Source organism: Ailuropoda melanoleuca, chromosome 6 (assembly GCF_002007445.2).
Source record: "Ailuropoda melanoleuca isolate Jingjing chromosome 6, ASM200744v2, whole genome shotgun sequence".
Classification (NCBI taxonomy): domain Eukaryota; kingdom Metazoa; phylum Chordata; class Mammalia; order Carnivora; family Ursidae; genus Ailuropoda; species Ailuropoda melanoleuca.
Window position 1 is genome coordinate 29,176,548 of NC_048223.1, and position 16,778 is coordinate 29,193,325.

Consider the following 16,778-nt stretch of genomic DNA (forward strand, 5'->3'; position numbering starts at 1 on the left):
TTACTTGCAGCAGACTGGAGATGGCAGGGCTGAAACTAGAGCAGCCAGTGGACATGAGGAAGGACCGGAATAGTTAGGAGAGTAGCTGTGGCAAAGCACACTGTCCTGCGGGAAGACTAAGGTAGGGCCGTCTGACTTTCCAGAGCAAACCGGGTTATGGTACCAGGCTTCTCTGGGCTGGGAGTGCTGAGAAGGCAGGATTTGAGAGGCAAACTACCAGAATGGGAATTTGACAGAAAGCTGTTTTCAGAGCCCTCTGAAAGTTGACTTGGGAATGGAGTGGGAATCCTGTTTTCAAAAATGAAGGCCCTTTGGCAGGGTTATCTTAAAACAGGTGCCTTGATGCCATCAGGTGACCTGCAGAGATGAGACACCAGAGGCCAGTGTCTGGAAACAACTCCCCTTTTACTATTTCTTGTAAAAGATACCCCTCTTCTCTGTTAGAAATCTTACTTATTCTCCACATCCCTTCTGTCTCCATGAGGCCTCCTCAGAGGTCCCCTCCCCCCCTTTCAGAGTCCATCCTTTATTTCTGCCAAGTTAGTAGCGCGCATCCTGTTCTGCCTTGTTCATGTGCAGGTTTCTGGTGGTGTGTACTGTGCGCCAAGCATAATCTGGGTAATAGATGTTAAATGGATGTGTATTTTAAGGCTGTTAAAAATTAGAAGGAGTGTCTGAGTGGCACAGTTGGTTGAGTGACCAGCTGACTCTTGGTTTTGGTTCAGGTCATCATCTCGGGTTCATGGGATCGAGCCCTGCATTGGCCTCAGCACGGAATCTGCTTGGGACTCTCTCTGCCCCTCAGCCCCACGCTCTTGCTCTCTCTCAAATCTTTAAAAAAAAAATTTTGGTAACGGCGTTTTTTTTTTTTTTTTCTTTCCAAACTTTTTCAGATTTTACCAAATGTTGCAAGGACTCTGGAATCCTTATGGTAGTAAAATGCCGGAAAGAAAATTCTGCACTGAAAGAATGTCTGACTGCTCAGTAAGTAGTCACCACATTCTTTGTGCTTCCGTCTGTGTATGTTTGTAATATATGTAGCAGTAAGAGTATGTTCTTTAACTCATTACATGTTATAGATTCTGTACTTCGCCCCTTCAAATCTTTGATATTGTTAGCTCAGTCTGAGATTTCCGTTCGTTAAATATTAAGCAACATATTTATGAAAGGTCTTGTCAAGTTACATGGGTCAACATTGTATCTGATTTAAAAATATGAGGTCAGCAAACAAAAATATAGGGTTTTTCATATGACTTAGCAAATTTCTTTTCATGAACAGGCTGATCTGTAGAATATATTATAGATGGGCTTCTATTTGTCTCTTCTAATGAAAAGGTACTGAATTATGATTTGTCAGCCTTGTGATTTGGGGATTAATATAATTTAACTCCTGGAAAAGTTGTAATAAATCAAATGAAGGATACAAAGGTAAATTTAAATTTTTGAAGTTAATTTTAAAATAATTCTTATTATGTTCATTGCTATTTAGTTGAATATTAAAGTAAAAAATTGCAAAGTTCTTTGAATGCAAGTGCTTTCTTTTTTTCAAAGACTTTTTTAGAGAGAGAGAACACGAGTGGGGGATGGGGCAGAGGGAGAAGGAAAGAATCTCAAGCCGACTCTGAGCTCTGAGCTCGGAGCCTGATGACCTGAGCCAAAACCAAGAGTCAGACACTCAACTGACTGAGCCACTCAGGTGCCCCAAGTACTTTCTGTTGTATCTCCCACACATTTTATTGGCTGTGTTATTGACAGTATTGCAGAGTACTTTAGTATTGTTAAGTTGTGAGGTCTTAGTTTTGGTTACCTAGCCTGTGAAACACATAGGTCAGCATGGTTTAATGCTTCCTTAGGGAATTACGTAAAAAGAAGTGATTATCTGAATCAAATATTTTTGTTTTTGATAGCTAATAATGTACATATATATTTAAATTTACAAACATTTTAGAATTCTGTAGTTAGAAGACTTGAGAAGTTAAATTAATCTCTACATTTATGGATGAGGAAACACCCTATTTATGGGCCAGGACCTGCACTAAGCATTTCATCATAGAGTTTCTTCTGTGACTTGTTTTTCTTCCAATTCTATTCCCTCATGCTCCCAAGATGTGTAATGAATAAATGAACCTGTTAAGTTGTGACTGAACTTAAATTCTTTTATATATTAAAGAATTTTTACACCTCATTTTTAGCCATCATAATAATTTGTTCTTAGTTTGCCATATTATCCCTCCCTCTCAGACGGGCATCATTAGAGCAGAGGGGCAGGAATGCTGTGGAGAGGGCAGCCTGGGCTTACCTTCTGGACCAGTCAGAGCTTAGCTAGCCATGTGGCCTCAAGCATGTTCCTCACAGAAGACGGGAAAATTATTCCTCATGGAGTGATTGTGAGGGACTGTAGGTAAACTCATTACAACAGTGTCTGGCATATGGTAATGGTAGCTCTTTTTAAAATTGTATTTGTTAGTTTTTGTGGCTTATATAGTAAGCCAAATGCAGTGAATTGCTTTTCATTCCTTTTGACCTCCCTCTAGAAATTCCTTAAAATTCCCTTCTGTCTGTCTTCCTTTATATTCTTTCCTGTTCCCCAAACATCTCTTATTTCTTCTTGGCCTTTTCTCCCTTATCTGATTCCTTAAAGTGGGTTCCCAGTTCTCTCCTCATGCTTATGTCTGTGAAAGCTCAGTTTGCACCCATGGATTCAGTTACTTCCTATAGGGCATGACATTGCTCTCTTCAGGCCCATAACAGAACTCATCTCCTTTTCCTCCTCCTGTCTCCTAACTCTAAATGGTTATTTCCTATTGATTGTATTACCTACATCTTCCCCAGATCCATTTTGTCCTTTTCATCACAACTTCTCCGTTAGCTTAGGCGCTCATCGTTCTTTTCTGGTATTTACTTACTGGGCAGCCTGCGCCTAACCCTGCTGCCCCCTTTTGGCCTGTCACATGCTAGCAGATTCATCTAAGACACAAAACTCATCCTCAAGTTGCTCTGTTAATAGTGTCCTTCAGGACAGATTTCGACTTCTTGGTGTAGCATGCAGTGACCTTCATGATGTGGCCCTTGCCCTGTCTAGCTTGGTCCCAGGCCCTTATGTGCATAAGCTGTTGGAATGGTACTTAATTATTTGCATTTCTTCATCTGTTTTTCATCTTTGTGCCTTTCTAGTGTACCTTCAGTATGGATTTCTCTTGTCCTTCAGGGTGCAACTACTGCACTTCTGCGTGCCGTCTCTCCTTTCCCATGTCTCCATGGTGCACTGGGCCATACCTCTGGCATAGCACTTTGTATGTTGTGCAGCCTTTACTGACCTGTTCAGAACACCATGCGCTCCTTGAGGATAAGCGCTGTGCTTCTCGCTCTGTCCTGCCATTCTGAAACAAACCACTGGGTCTTGCCCCTCACCCTTTTAACCAGTTTGATAGCCTAATGTTTACAAAAAATTTATGACCATTTCTTAAAATCTACTTCTAAAGATTGTACCTGATGAAATGTCTGAGTATTATTAGAAATTGCTTATATTAAACACTTGCAAAATTTCATTTTTTTAAGAGATTTTCATTTCCTTCTTGTAGTTATAATGATCCAGCCTTTTATGAAGAATGCAAAATGGAATACCTGAAGGAAAGGGAAGAATTCAGAAAAACTGGGATTCCTACCAAGAAAAGGCTACAGAAGCTTCCCACAAGCATGTAGGCAAATACGCAGATACTCAGAAGCTCTGACACTCATGGAAATCACTATCACCTAAAATAATGGACTCAAGGAAGTGTTTGCTTTATCCTAAATTATGGAAATATTAATCTGAAATAAAGATTTTTTTAAAAATTTCAAAGTCAAGTTTATCAAATGGGATGGGAGTAATAGTGAAATGGGATATGGTCTGCCTGGTCATCATGGATATTTTGTAAATTTTTCCACAACTACAGTTCTATAACAGAACTACTAAGTTTTAGGGTTCTATATAGACCTTATATTACTTTCATCAAGTGTATAGACAAATGGCTAATCACAGGGACCAGAAGTAACCAAAGGAAAGTAGGAATGGACAGCTGTCAAAGGGTGTTAATAACAAGGCAGTATAGCAGAATACTAATGAATCTGAATGCTTCCTGATTCTATCACTTACTAGTTATGTAACCATGGAAATAATTTTCAGTTATTGTGGGGATTATTTCAGGTAAGTACAGTATGTGGGACAGTGCCTCATATGTGGTAAATGCTCTTTAATGGTTAATTTTGCTTACATATTTGATGGAAATTTTCCTAAAATGAATTATTATGTTCCTTGACCTGTTAATTTCGTTACTGAAAATATTTCAAGGATCTCAGGAGCTAATGTAAAAAAATTGTCCTAGTACAATAATTTGCTTCCATGTTGAGCTTTTTTTATATCATAACTTGCTTTTCTTTTCCTCCATGAGCTGTTAAATCTTCACTATAGCCATGGCAACCAGTTTCCAAGTAAGTAAAAAATATATAGTTCTCATTAAAATCACAAGTAGAGATTACTACACACTAGGACAAGATTTAACTTTCTACACAGTAGGACAAGATTTAACTTTGACCCCAATCCCATAAAATAGATCTGAGATTTTTTTAAAGGACTTAGTTTAAAGCAGATAGGATCCTAAGGAACCAATGTGATGTTCAAGTTCCATACTTTACTCAAGTGAACTGATCAAAAAACTATTTTACTCTTACTTGAAACCCAAAGAAACCACATTTTCCCAGGCCACAGATCAAAAGGAAGATTACTAGAGAAGACAAAAGCAAAGCAAATATAGAAACCTAGAAACTACATACCATAGGAGTAAACAAGCCTATATTCTTCTGTTCGCCTTTTGGTATTGGTGCACTTCCTAGAGCAGCACAGGACCTTAATTTTTATTTTTAATGGTGCAAATGAAGAAAAGGCAGTTACTGTAAAAAGTGAAATATATAATCTGTGGCTAATTTATAATTTGGGTGAGAATCAGAGGAGCCACCTTCAATTTTATGTGGAAAATTCATTTATGTAGATTTCACTTTCTCCACAGGTGCTGGACAGTAGGTTATATAAATATGTTCATTCCACTGTCAGAAACTAAACCATTTATCACAGCTTTCAGGAATCCATGCCTAGTCACCACACTTGTCTCCTTCTCTAATACAGCTGCCTCAGTTGTCTTGCTTGCTCATTCATACCTCTGGCTGATAATCTATGCACTGTTTAACAGAAATAGTGCATAGATTTTCTTCTCCTAAAGATCCACCTTGTTCAAGTAGCCTCTCCAGATCAGATCATTATGGTTTTTGCATGATTCAGTCTCAGGTCTGAATTTTCCCCTACTCACTTGGTTTTCTAATGTTTCACATAGGTATGTCCCTGCTTTGCTTAGGAACTAGGTTCCATTCTGGCAGAATCTCCATTTCCTTTAAAAGAAGATGCAAATTTTATTTTCGCTAATAGGAGATCAAGAGGAAGGAGTAAGTGGCTTTTTGTCCTTACCTGTGTTCTCTTCCTTCTGTTATGTAAATGTGAACTGGGTTATAAAAACCTAAAGATTAAAGAAATTTCCAAGGGAAGCCCTTCGGAGCAAATTTCAAGCAGTATGAAAGAAGTCAACATAAAATTTTCCATCTCGGGTGCATGGCTGGCTCCGCCGGTTGAGCAGCTGCTTCTTGCTTTCAGCTCAAGTCATGAACTCAGGGTCCTAGGATACAGTCCCCAGTTGGGCTTGGTGCTCGGTGGGGAGTCTGCTTGAGATTTTCTCTCTCTCCCTGCCCCTTAAATAAATCTTTAGAAAAATTTTTTTCTATCTCAGATTATCAGCTTCAGATGGACCATTCTCATTTCTCTTTAAATCTTACGTACAACAGAGATGATCATCAAGGACACATAAATTTGTGGCTGGATAAAAGAGTTTTTGGTTAATCTTTACTAAATAGAGTCCTACACATCATTTATTTAGCACTTCACACTGTAAAGAACATACGATCACTGATTTCTAGCATACCTGTTGGAGAGCCACCCTCTTGTTCAGATGGAAGAACATTTTTTCCACTTAAAAGAACTGGTTTAACAAGACATATGCCTGTTACATGAATCAAATGAACAACTAACAATTAGTACCTGACCTTGGAATATATAGGCAAGGACAGTATTTCACATTCACTTCAAATTCAAACAAAAATAATTTTAATTAAACAGTTTCTTGGCATTGTTCAAAACATTAATCAAGCCATTATCTCATACTACTTCTTTGCAAAGGAAAGTTTCCAACCTTGGTTTAAAAAAAGGCAAACCAGTAAGCGACATTAGAGATTAGACAGAATATACAGCCTATGCAGCCACATGAGAAATAGTTTCTGCTGCTTTGTTATTACACAGGTAGTTGCTTCCTTTAGCTAAAGCCTGGGGTCTTGTATTTGTTTTATGCATATTGGGTTTTGTTCTATTACTTGGCAGGAGATTGTACTCCCTGGAGTCAGCTGTGTTCGTTGGTCAGAATAAATTCCAGCATCTGACACCAATTCCATTAATCACAGACAAGCTTGAATAAGTGAGTAAGATAATAGAAAGACAAAAATATCTGGTGAACGGTGAACATTGTTTATGTATGTATGCTATTCAGTTAATATAGAAGAGATCTGAGATATTCTTTTGAGTTCAAGATATTTGAAACTGTCTATCAAAAAGGATAAAGGCCTCCTACATGAAACACTTTATCTCAGGCAAAAGATGTATAAGCCAACTAATACATTCTATTACTAATATGTTAATACCACCACCCTGCAAGAATTTAGACAGATTTCTGTGTGAAGCCATCCTTGTTATATCCTTGTTTATAAATGATAGGCCACTTAGAACCAAAAGTCTGGGGACATTTCATGATTGTACTATATCAATACAGCACAGAATCTGGTTTAGAGAATTACAATTCCTAATTTGGTTAATGAAAAATCACTATCTCAATGAGTAAAATGTTACATTTCAAAAAAAAACCCCAACAATTTATAAGTTGCTCTACGTAACAAGCAAGGTACAGACTCTTAAGATGACTTTATCCAGTTACATACTTATGATTTTCATTACGGACCACTGAAGGCACAGATTTAGACTGAAACCTCTGTGGTACTCTTTCTACTTCTCATTGAATACTACAGAATTATAACAGTTTACACACCACATAGTTTTTCAACTATTTCATCACTTTTTTCAGTTAGGATCTGAGGGATGTACAGGACAAAGTTGGATTCAATGATCAGGTTATTTCCAGTCTCAACACTGTGATTAAAAAACGATTTTAAGTTCTTAAACTTTGAAACACAATAGCATATGGAGATGGAATAACCTGTAAGAGATACTATTATTCAACTATAACACTTTTCATCTTTATGCAATATAAGGTCAATAGAAACATAACCTATTCATTTTTGTCATTTACTCTTTTTTGCAACTTAAAGCAACTTACAATTTTTCTCAGATATTAATGGCCTCTTATTTTTATGAATGGATATTTAGGCATTTCACATGCTTTATAAAACCATGTCTAAGAAATTTTAATTCCATTCTTGATGTGAGAGGCTGTTATTTACAATTACTATCAAAGGCAGAACTGTCTCTCTGAAACACCTTAAGTTTATTAATAAGTAGCATACGTCTGATTCTCAGCCAGAACACGGAGCTGGAGAGTGCTCTTTCATACTAGAAAATCAACTACATGTGGAACAGTATGTGCAAATGTGTATGCCGAAGAACTCTGCAAAAGTTTAATCAAAATCTGCTTTTAGTTCGTTAAATAATTTCTTGAGCGCGCCACTGAGGGAGATACAGTAAACTCATGACGGAATCATGAATCTCTTCAGAATTAATTCTTATAAAGACAGTTTTGATTATGCTGATCCAAGTAATGTAGTGGTGGCAGGTTGGCTAAAGGCAAAGTTTTGTGTTTAGTTTCCCCAAATGCTGTCTCACTTGATTTAGGAGGGCTTGGGAATACCCAAGAATTATCTTCCAGAGAATTTCTGCCGTAAGAGTTGTGTTCCTGAAAGTTAGTACCATCATGAAGAACGGATCGCTCGTTATCTGTCCATGATTGGAGAACTGCTTTCTCTGATAAAACCTTTACATCTCCTGGTAAAGGGGAAGATGTGGTATGGCAAACAGTTTTGCCGTTTGGTGAGAGGGGGGAATGTCTTTTGTATGTTGCAGTAAAATTCGCCAAGTGCAGTTTTGTGCTGTCTTTCCCAAGGTCTTCCATGCATCCTACTGGGGCACAGGCTAAAAAGAAAGCACAGGCTAAATGTCAGTTATTAAGGAACTTGTGCTGATAAAATACGGAACACTTCATTAATTTGGTTAAATCTAGAACTGGAAATAAAATTAACATTTCTTAGTGTGATCACTGGGACACTGGGACTTGAAGACAGATGAAAAATGATCTGAGTTCTAATCCTGAATCACTATTTACTGACACTGTGACTTTAGGTTAAGTCACTTAATTGCTCCCAGGTGTCACTTCTCCTGTCTGCAAAATGGACATAGTAATCTTGTCCTGCCTATATCACAGAATTATTTATGCAGGTGGAAACCAATAAAGTTAAAATACAGGAAGGATCCTGTTCTTGGCTCCTCATGGAGCTAGAAAAGGCTTGCAGACTGTTTACGTGGCAGTGGAAACTAAGATGTTCTAAAGTAATGTTTTGTTAAATATAATATCCTTTGCTTATTCAAATCTTTTTTCCATAGGTGCTTCAAAAGTAAATTTTTTCAGAAATAATTACATTGTGAATTGATGAGGCCTAAATGAAGTTTTAATATACATCCGAAGGCTTTTATGGATAAAAGTTTGAATAAAATTTATAAAATAATCCTGTTTCTTAAATACATATTTCTGCTATGGTTACAGTAATAGGTCAAGAAGAAAATGCATTTAGTACACATGTAATGGCTTAGAAATCAAACTGCTTTAGAGCTGCTATTTAGTGATAGCCAACATAATAGTAGTAAGAGCTTTATGAGCTTCTCTTCCTTTCCAATTCAACCAAGTAGGGCAAAATGCTAGGAATTAGAACGAAGACTTGATTCTATAATTTCATAAGAAACTGAGCCACATTACAAAATAAGCTCATTGCCTTTTTTCTTGGGAAAAGGGATAGCAGTAGAGGAGACACAGTGCTCAACTTCTTGACAAGGGTGATCTGTAGGATAGGAAAAAAGGTGATTTAGTCTGTCTCTACTCCTCAGAGCATTGAGTTCTGCAGTAAGGAGTGGTGGCCTTGAGCTTGCCACTGTTGTAGTGTACTAGATATTTTATGGTTCAATACACCAAAAGACTCATCCTTCACCAGCTCAGAAGGGACACACAAATGAGTCATTTTCAAATATGGAAAAACCATTTCTTCTATATTATTCTTTGGAAACTATTATATAAACAAAGAGCCTCACTGAAAACTCCCTACAAAATTACTGTGTTCCTTTTAAAAGGAGGAATTTCTCCAACATACATGTGCCTCATATGTAACCCTGGCCACTGGCAAACTCATGGCAAAATGAACCTTAAATTAAGTTGGTGCCTGCCAGAGCACCATATTAGTTTGCCTGATACATAAATAACTCTCACAAAACTGAAAGGAGTTTTAACTTTAGTTTTCCTTTTTCCCTACTAGTAAACACTCCTGGGAAGATTTATAAAATAAAATTCTCTTGTGCCCTCTTCAGGGGCAATACGAGGTGCATATAATTTTAAATTAGGTGGTGGTGATTATTTTTTACAAAAAGTTGCCTCTCATTCCTTTAAAATAAACTTAGGGCGTTCAAATTTACAAGTTTTCAGAAATATACCTATTATGTAATAAAAAGTGCAAATGCACTGATTTTTCTCTGAGGTATAAAAATAGCTTTGACAAAGTAGCCACTGCTGCATTAGCCCAAAACTCAAAAAGTTTAGTCAGCCAAGCAGTTACATATGAAAAGCAAATCAATGAAAATTTTCGTTTCACTGAAAGGGATAAGGGGATAACTAGTCTCCATTCTAAACAATCTATCCTTTATGGAACGAAAATTAAGTTTACCAACTGCAAAGAACCCAATAAACGCATCAAGGTAATTTTTTTCAAAACGATTTAAAGAGCTAAGTCTTTGATATATTCTATAGCACTGGAATGAAAAATAGCTTTTGGTGTCTTGGTGTCTTTTTTTTTTTTTTTTAAATATAAGAAGGAGTTGTGGTAAAAGGTCAACTAGAGCAAACTTAACACCTCAGCCTTATACACATAAGCAACACTTGGCTGAGAAAAAAAGCCACAAGGGGAAAAGAATACAGTACTGAAGAAAAAACACATCAGCAACACCTTTATGTGTGAAGTTGACCAGTATGAGAATGAAGCCAAAGCAGAGAATAGGTAGGCTGTGAACATACTATATATACTCTGGCTTATCAAAATCATCTGATCAGATTTCGATAAGAAACGATAGCCAGTTGCTCTTCACGCTGTTTGGCTGGAATCAGTGGTTTCCAGCAAACATGAACTTGCCTTTCTTGACTGTAGTTGGGGTTTTCAGTTTTCTTAGTAGTTCAGCTTGTACTTGAGTCACCAAATGTAAATTAGACATTTCTCTCTTCAGTTCCCAGTATGCACTTTGCATATTATCACTGAAATATAGTTTTTTAAAAAAAGTTAATGGTTATAATTTTCTTTATGGACAAAAGGAGTGACTTTAAAATAGAAATAAGCACATCTGCATTTCTGCTCCAATTAGTTTTGAGATGATATAAGTTAAACAAAACTTCCTCATTAAATAACTGAAATATAATTAGGGCATTAGAACAAGTAAAAAGATCTTATTCATAATAATAATACTGACCTAATTTCTAGCCAGTAACTGAACTATATTAAACAGAAGGGTATTACAAAAAGAAGTATTATGTATTATAACCAACTTTCTCATTAATTATAGCCTATCATGTGCAGTGCTGTGACTATACTTTAAAAGTAAGGGGTATGGTCTTCATATACAAATCAGATAAAAAATAAAGTGACGTTTATTCATGTATAGAGTTTTAATTTGTATTTATCTCTTGATTATGGTTTTTGACGTTGTGAATTGAAATGTATCAACTGCTGAACGTATACCCAAATCCACATTAAAATTTAGGTTTCATGCATTTCATTCTTTTATGTTTGACTGGGCTGTCTCATATTGTTGGTTCTAAACCAATGTGACATGACAGCACTAGACAAGAAGAGCCAGATGATTTCCTGGTAAGGGAAAAGAAGCTAGAGAAAGAGGATTATATGAAACAGAAATTTAAAACTTCATAAATGCCTCTCATTTTCATAATTAAAAGTATTTTACCCCAATTATCTGAGATGTTATAAATTAGTTATTTTAAACCTAATTTGTAAAAGTTTCATCCGTTAAACATGGATATTCATGATTTTTTTTTTTTTGGTTTTTAATTGCCAATTAAACAAATCTTCAATATATATTCTTACTTTGCTAAACAAGAATAGGTAAAATGTTAAGTATAAAAACAACTGATCTCATAGCATTCAAACGACCGTTACTGCCTCTTAAAGATATTGGCATAAATTTAATAAATCAAGTTAGAAAATGTCAATTTTTATCTAGCTATAAATAAAAGCCTTTAAACAAGCCAAGGGATAACACTGTTGTATCTAAATCTAATATCCTATTCGAATTACAATGCAACAGATCTACTCAAAAACCATGATTCTGAATGTAAGGTTACATACCCTTTTTTATCAAGATATTTCTATTCTACTCAGACTACAATTCTTTGATTAGAAGAAGAATGAACTTTATACTGCTTTCAGGAAAAATCTACATGTTTTAGTCTATTGTAAATGTCATTTGTCAAACAGTAGTCTATTAAAAATCACAGAGCTTTTTGCAGGTTTTTGATAAGTGTGAAATAATTACTTCACAAAAATTAGTTAACCATCTCCACTTCACCAGTAAACATCTGAGATGTATGCTACAATGAATGTTTCACATAGGAACCTGTCTCAAGTGTGAAGAGTTGTTCGTTCCTTGTTGCAATTGTGGGTATTCAGTATGCTTTCCAAAGAGTTGCTCACATTACGCAGCAGTAAGTGTAAGTGCTGTATATGTGCTAATTCATGCAGTCAGGATACGAGTAATAGTTTAAAAACAGTGTTTAATTATTGGCATGAGATAGTAAATCAGTACCTGACTTTGAGAAAAGAAAATATCCAAGACCATGTTTGGATCCCAGAATATCAAACATATTTAATCATTCAAAATAGCTAAGCATGTAAAATAAAAAAGAAACAATTCTAATAGAAGTGTTAAAGCAGTGTCTAATACACATTTTCCAATTCAATTTAATGAAGACTGCTTATAAACTAGGTTAAACTAAAAACTAGGTCACCAAGTCTTTTTTTTTTTTTTTGCCCTTAATGTCACCTGAATTAAAAAACAAAACAAAACAAAACACAACAAAAAAAACCCCACCAAAACAAAACTAAGTATAAGCTCTCCCCCTTGTGGATAACAAAGTAATAACAGTCACTATACTTTAAACAGTCTTCAAAGTACATTAAAAAAAATTAATTCTATTTGAACAAAGTATTTAAATCATAACTTAAGTGAAACTGGAACAGGCAAATTGTCATCCACAAATCTTCAGCAGAGTTCCAGGAGTGTGAATTTAGTTAAGTTTTGCTTTAAATGACACAGGTAGGGGTGGGTGGGGGTGTGTGGGTGTGTGTGTGTGTGTGTATGAAATTATAAAACTACTTGAGCACTGAGATGCAACACTAAAAAGCATCCCAAATGAGAACCCTACCAAATAAAATAGACGAAACAAAAAAATGTGTGAAATGCCTAACATAATAAATGCTCAACCATGTTCTTACACCAACTTGGCAAGCTGGGTAACCACATCTTCTGCATGAGGGAACAAGTTCAGGAGAACTTACTCCATACTCTAACATGTTCCTGATCAAACCCATCTTTTAATTATCCAGTCGAAGGAATGCCTGCTCCCTTATGGGGTAACATTTTTCATATCATCATTACCATCATCTTCATCACACATTTACCAAGCACCTCCAATATGCTGGCTGCCAATACAACCTTCTTAACCCCAGATTTCAACCCTCTAAATTTTTTTTTTTTAAAGATTTTATTTATTTATTTGACAGAGAGAGACAGCCAGCGAGAGAGGGAACACCAGCAGGGGGAGTGGGAGAGGAAGCAGCAGGGCTCATAGAGGAAGAGCCTGATGTGGGGCTCGATCCCACAACGCCGGGATCACGCCCTGAGCCGAAGGCAGACGCTTAACCACTGCGCCACCCAGGTGCCCCTCAACCCTCTAAATTTTAAATGTAATGTACCTCCTTCTTGAGATGTGAATAAGCAGGTTTCATATCCTGCTTACGAAGTCAAATTGCATAAAATCCCAGTTTTCTTAAGTGTCACTATACATTCAGCTCTTCAATACTGAAATGAGTATTCCTTGTCTAAGAAAAATCTAATTTTTTACTTCACCCATTCGTGTTTTTCTTTAGCTTCTGAAAATTTACTGAACTATTACATTCCCCAGAGGAACTAAAAGTATGAGATAATCTCACCCAAGAGCTAAAGATTTAGAAATGGATATTTTGATAACTATGATTTCCCCAAACCAAGTGTCTTTTAGACATTTTTGATTGTCAGGCCCAGCAAGGAATTATTTTGCACTGTAACCCAAGGAAAACAAGTTATGAGAAACCATACTTACCCCCTTATTATGTGTAATACACTCTGGTATGTTCTATTCTGTTTTATTCAGTATTTGTATAAAATACTTCCCTCGACACAACAAAGTTTCATGACCACTAAGGGAACACAGCACAGTTTGAAAAACACTAACCTAATCCATATTTCCTAAGGATTTGCATTTTAAGAAGCTCACAGTGTAAGTTTACTCCATACCTACATATGTTTAAGAACTGAGCACAACAACCTAAGGCTAACACCAAACAGAACACTGGCAGGAAACAGGCCAAATTTCTGATTGGGCTGTTGTTAAATGATGTACACAGTAAGTACCATATAAAAGGCCGCTAGTAACTAAAGATTCACTCTATGTGAGGGAAACAATATAGTACCTCCTTTGCCTGGCAATATGATGGAGGAAATATGAGAAAAAAGTTTTCCCAAAAAGGGTGTTTTAAAAATAAATGAAAAATAATCCTTAAAAATATGTATAACTTGTACTTTAAAGGTTTTGTGGAAACATTCCTATGTACCTTTTTGCTAACGTAGTAAACTTACATCTGAATTGTTCCACTTAAAAGTGATGAGGTAAATTAAAAATATTAATACAACAGGACTATAAACTGGGAATAGGTATAAATGGTAAGGTGAAGGAAAAACAAGATAAAATGCAGCTAAGAATGAGGCTAACATAAAAATGCATGATACAAAGTTTACCAAGGGCTTTAAACTACAAATTTAGTTATTAGTTTTCTAGTTACTTACCAAAAAAGGGAAACCTAATCAGTTCTGCAATCCATAGTTTCCATAAAATAAATGCAAACTAACCTGTGTAAAACTTTGGGCACTAGGAAGCCATCAGGACATGCTTTAATTATACGGTTCTTTTAGCATACAAGTATCTCTTAGAGTGAACTTAAGGCAAATCTTTCTAAAAATTGTTTCTCTCAGCTGATACTGAGTTAATACGAAGCTTTAGAGAATTCAAAACTGCACTTTGAAGCCACAATTATATAGCCTGGCAGCCTCAAAAACTAGACTCATCTCCTTGTACCTTTATCCTCTTAAATCCTGGTATAGACATTCCTCACTATCTTGTTAGTTTTATGAGGTCTTTAGAGACACTGGGCGGGGGGGGAGGGGCAGCTTTTTGAGTTATTCTCAGTAGATGTGATCCAAATTATGTAAAATTTCCCATGAATGGAAGCAGAAGTCAATCTGTATCATGTACCTCTATACATAATATACATAGCCCTTTCATTTGACGTACTCTGATTCTAACACGTTTCTTTGTTCCCTGCTTTCCAAAAGTGTTCTGAAGAAGCTTATAAAACTGATAAATAAAACAAAATGAGGGGAAACTTAGGTTGACAGGAGAAAAGATAATTTTGATAAAGAAGAAAACTTTCAGAAACACGTGGTGCCTGGGTGACTCAGATGGTTAAGCATCCAACTCTTTTTTTCGGCTCAGGTCATGATCTCATGGTGGCTGACACAGAGCCTCTGTGTCGGGATCCATGTTCAGTGGGGAGTCCACTTCCCCTCTCCCGCTGCCCCTCCCCCTGCTCACACACACTCCTCTCTTTCTAAAATAAATAAATATATCTCAAAGACAACTTTCAGAAATAATTTACATGGACACTGATCTAGACACTGTTAAAAAAGGAAAAACTTCCTTGCTGTGAAGTTAGATGAAACTGAAGGTATAACAGAAGAACTGTTCAAATGGCAGAGTTTAGTAGTTGCAAGAGAGATGTTATGACCCGCAAGGCCTAAGTATGCTGATCCTTTATTGAAAAAGTTTGGCTACCCCCTGGATCCAGATCGGCTGCAATCCTCAAATTGTTTGCCCTAGTCGATCATTTCTCTCAATTAGGTTTTTGATAGGAGTACGTAGGAGCCACTTCACATTATTTACTTTAGCTTAGTAAACTTTGAAAGCCAAATGATCCAACAATGAAGTCAACTCACTATTTTTCATTGGATGAAAGTATCCATATACAGAAGGGATGTAAAATAAGATAATTTGAAACACTGTACATGTTACTTAAGTAAAAATGACATATATTTAAGGGAAAAAGGGTTAGTGTAATATACACGAACTCTTATAGCTACTTTTGTTTTTAACCCAAGAGGACAGTTATCTCAAAATTCATGTTATACCAAAGACTAAGGTGGTCCAAGTTTGCCCTTAAGACTACACAGTATTACTGTATAAGGAAATGTATACTTCTTCATGCAAAATCAGAATTTATTACAGAATATTTTCTATACAGCTAGGCTCCCTAAAGCTCTAAAATACTGAATGCTCAAAAATTTTAAGGCCTCGCAATATGTACCTTTCTACTACTTAAGTTCAAGCCAACTGTTGAAGAGCAGTTAAATGTTTTTTATAAATCCACTGTGATTAAAGATTACATGCAGTACCCAAATAGTATCCATGAGTTTTTAAGGTTAAATCATAACAAATCTAGGTAAACTACATAAAGTGGCCTACAGAAGAATATATTATTTCTGAATGTTGAAAAATGTTCATACCTTGAAATGCTCAGTCTTTGGAGATCGCTGCTTTTTAGATTGTCTTCCTGAGATGGATCCTGTCATATTTGTTTTAGAAAAAAAAAAAAGTTTAAAAGTTGTAACTGTTAAGAAGTATAGATGTGCTTCCCAACTAGTGCCTTATGATATGGAAGTTTTACATATACAGGGGCCCATGGTTACAAAATATTGAGAAACATTGTTCAAGTTAAACAGGTTCCTACACTCTAGGACCTCTCAGAACCTTTGGTATATACAATAGTACACTGTGGATCACTAAATGGGCTATTATTAGGTACCTTAGAACTCTACACCAACTCCATTTTAGAGATCCAATGTTTTCTAAACTTCTTTGCCCCTAGTGTCTTTTTTTCCAAAGGATCAACTTTTCTGAATATAAATGACTGGAATATTGGAGGAAAGTTTAAAAAGGGCCATAGTGGAACTGACCCTGGAATCTTGATCTCATTAATACCAAACAGTAATCAACTGAATAAAA

At 36.1% G+C, this 16,778-nt stretch overlaps 2 protein-coding genes across 3 annotated transcripts in view; one reads left to right on the top strand and one right to left on the bottom strand.

Moving 5' to 3' along the window:
* Positions 1-3,836, top strand: part of CMC1 (C-X9-C motif containing 1) — an 81,848-nt gene extending 78,012 nt beyond the window's left edge. Inside the window, exons 3-4 of the mRNA XM_002916206.4 lie at positions 894-984; positions 3,582-3,836. Of these exons, the coding sequence (XP_002916252.1) occupies positions 894-984; positions 3,582-3,702 (212 nt within the window). The 3' untranslated portion in view covers positions 3,703-3,836. The remainder of the gene's footprint in view (positions 1-893; positions 985-3,581) is intronic.
* A 2,072-nt stretch (positions 3,837-5,908) lies between these two features.
* Positions 5,909-16,778, bottom strand: part of AZI2 (5-azacytidine induced 2) — a 35,495-nt gene continuing 24,625 nt past the window's right edge. For both annotated transcript variants that reach the window (XM_034662104.1, XM_002916205.4), the window contains 3 exons: positions 16,280-16,338; positions 10,528-10,646; positions 5,909-8,272 (listed from right to left, as the gene is read on the bottom strand). In XM_034662104.1, the coding sequence (XP_034517995.1) occupies positions 7,860-8,272; positions 10,528-10,646; positions 16,280-16,338 (591 nt within the window). In that variant the 3' untranslated portion in view covers positions 5,909-7,859. The remainder of the gene's footprint in view (positions 8,273-10,527; positions 10,647-16,279; positions 16,339-16,778) is intronic.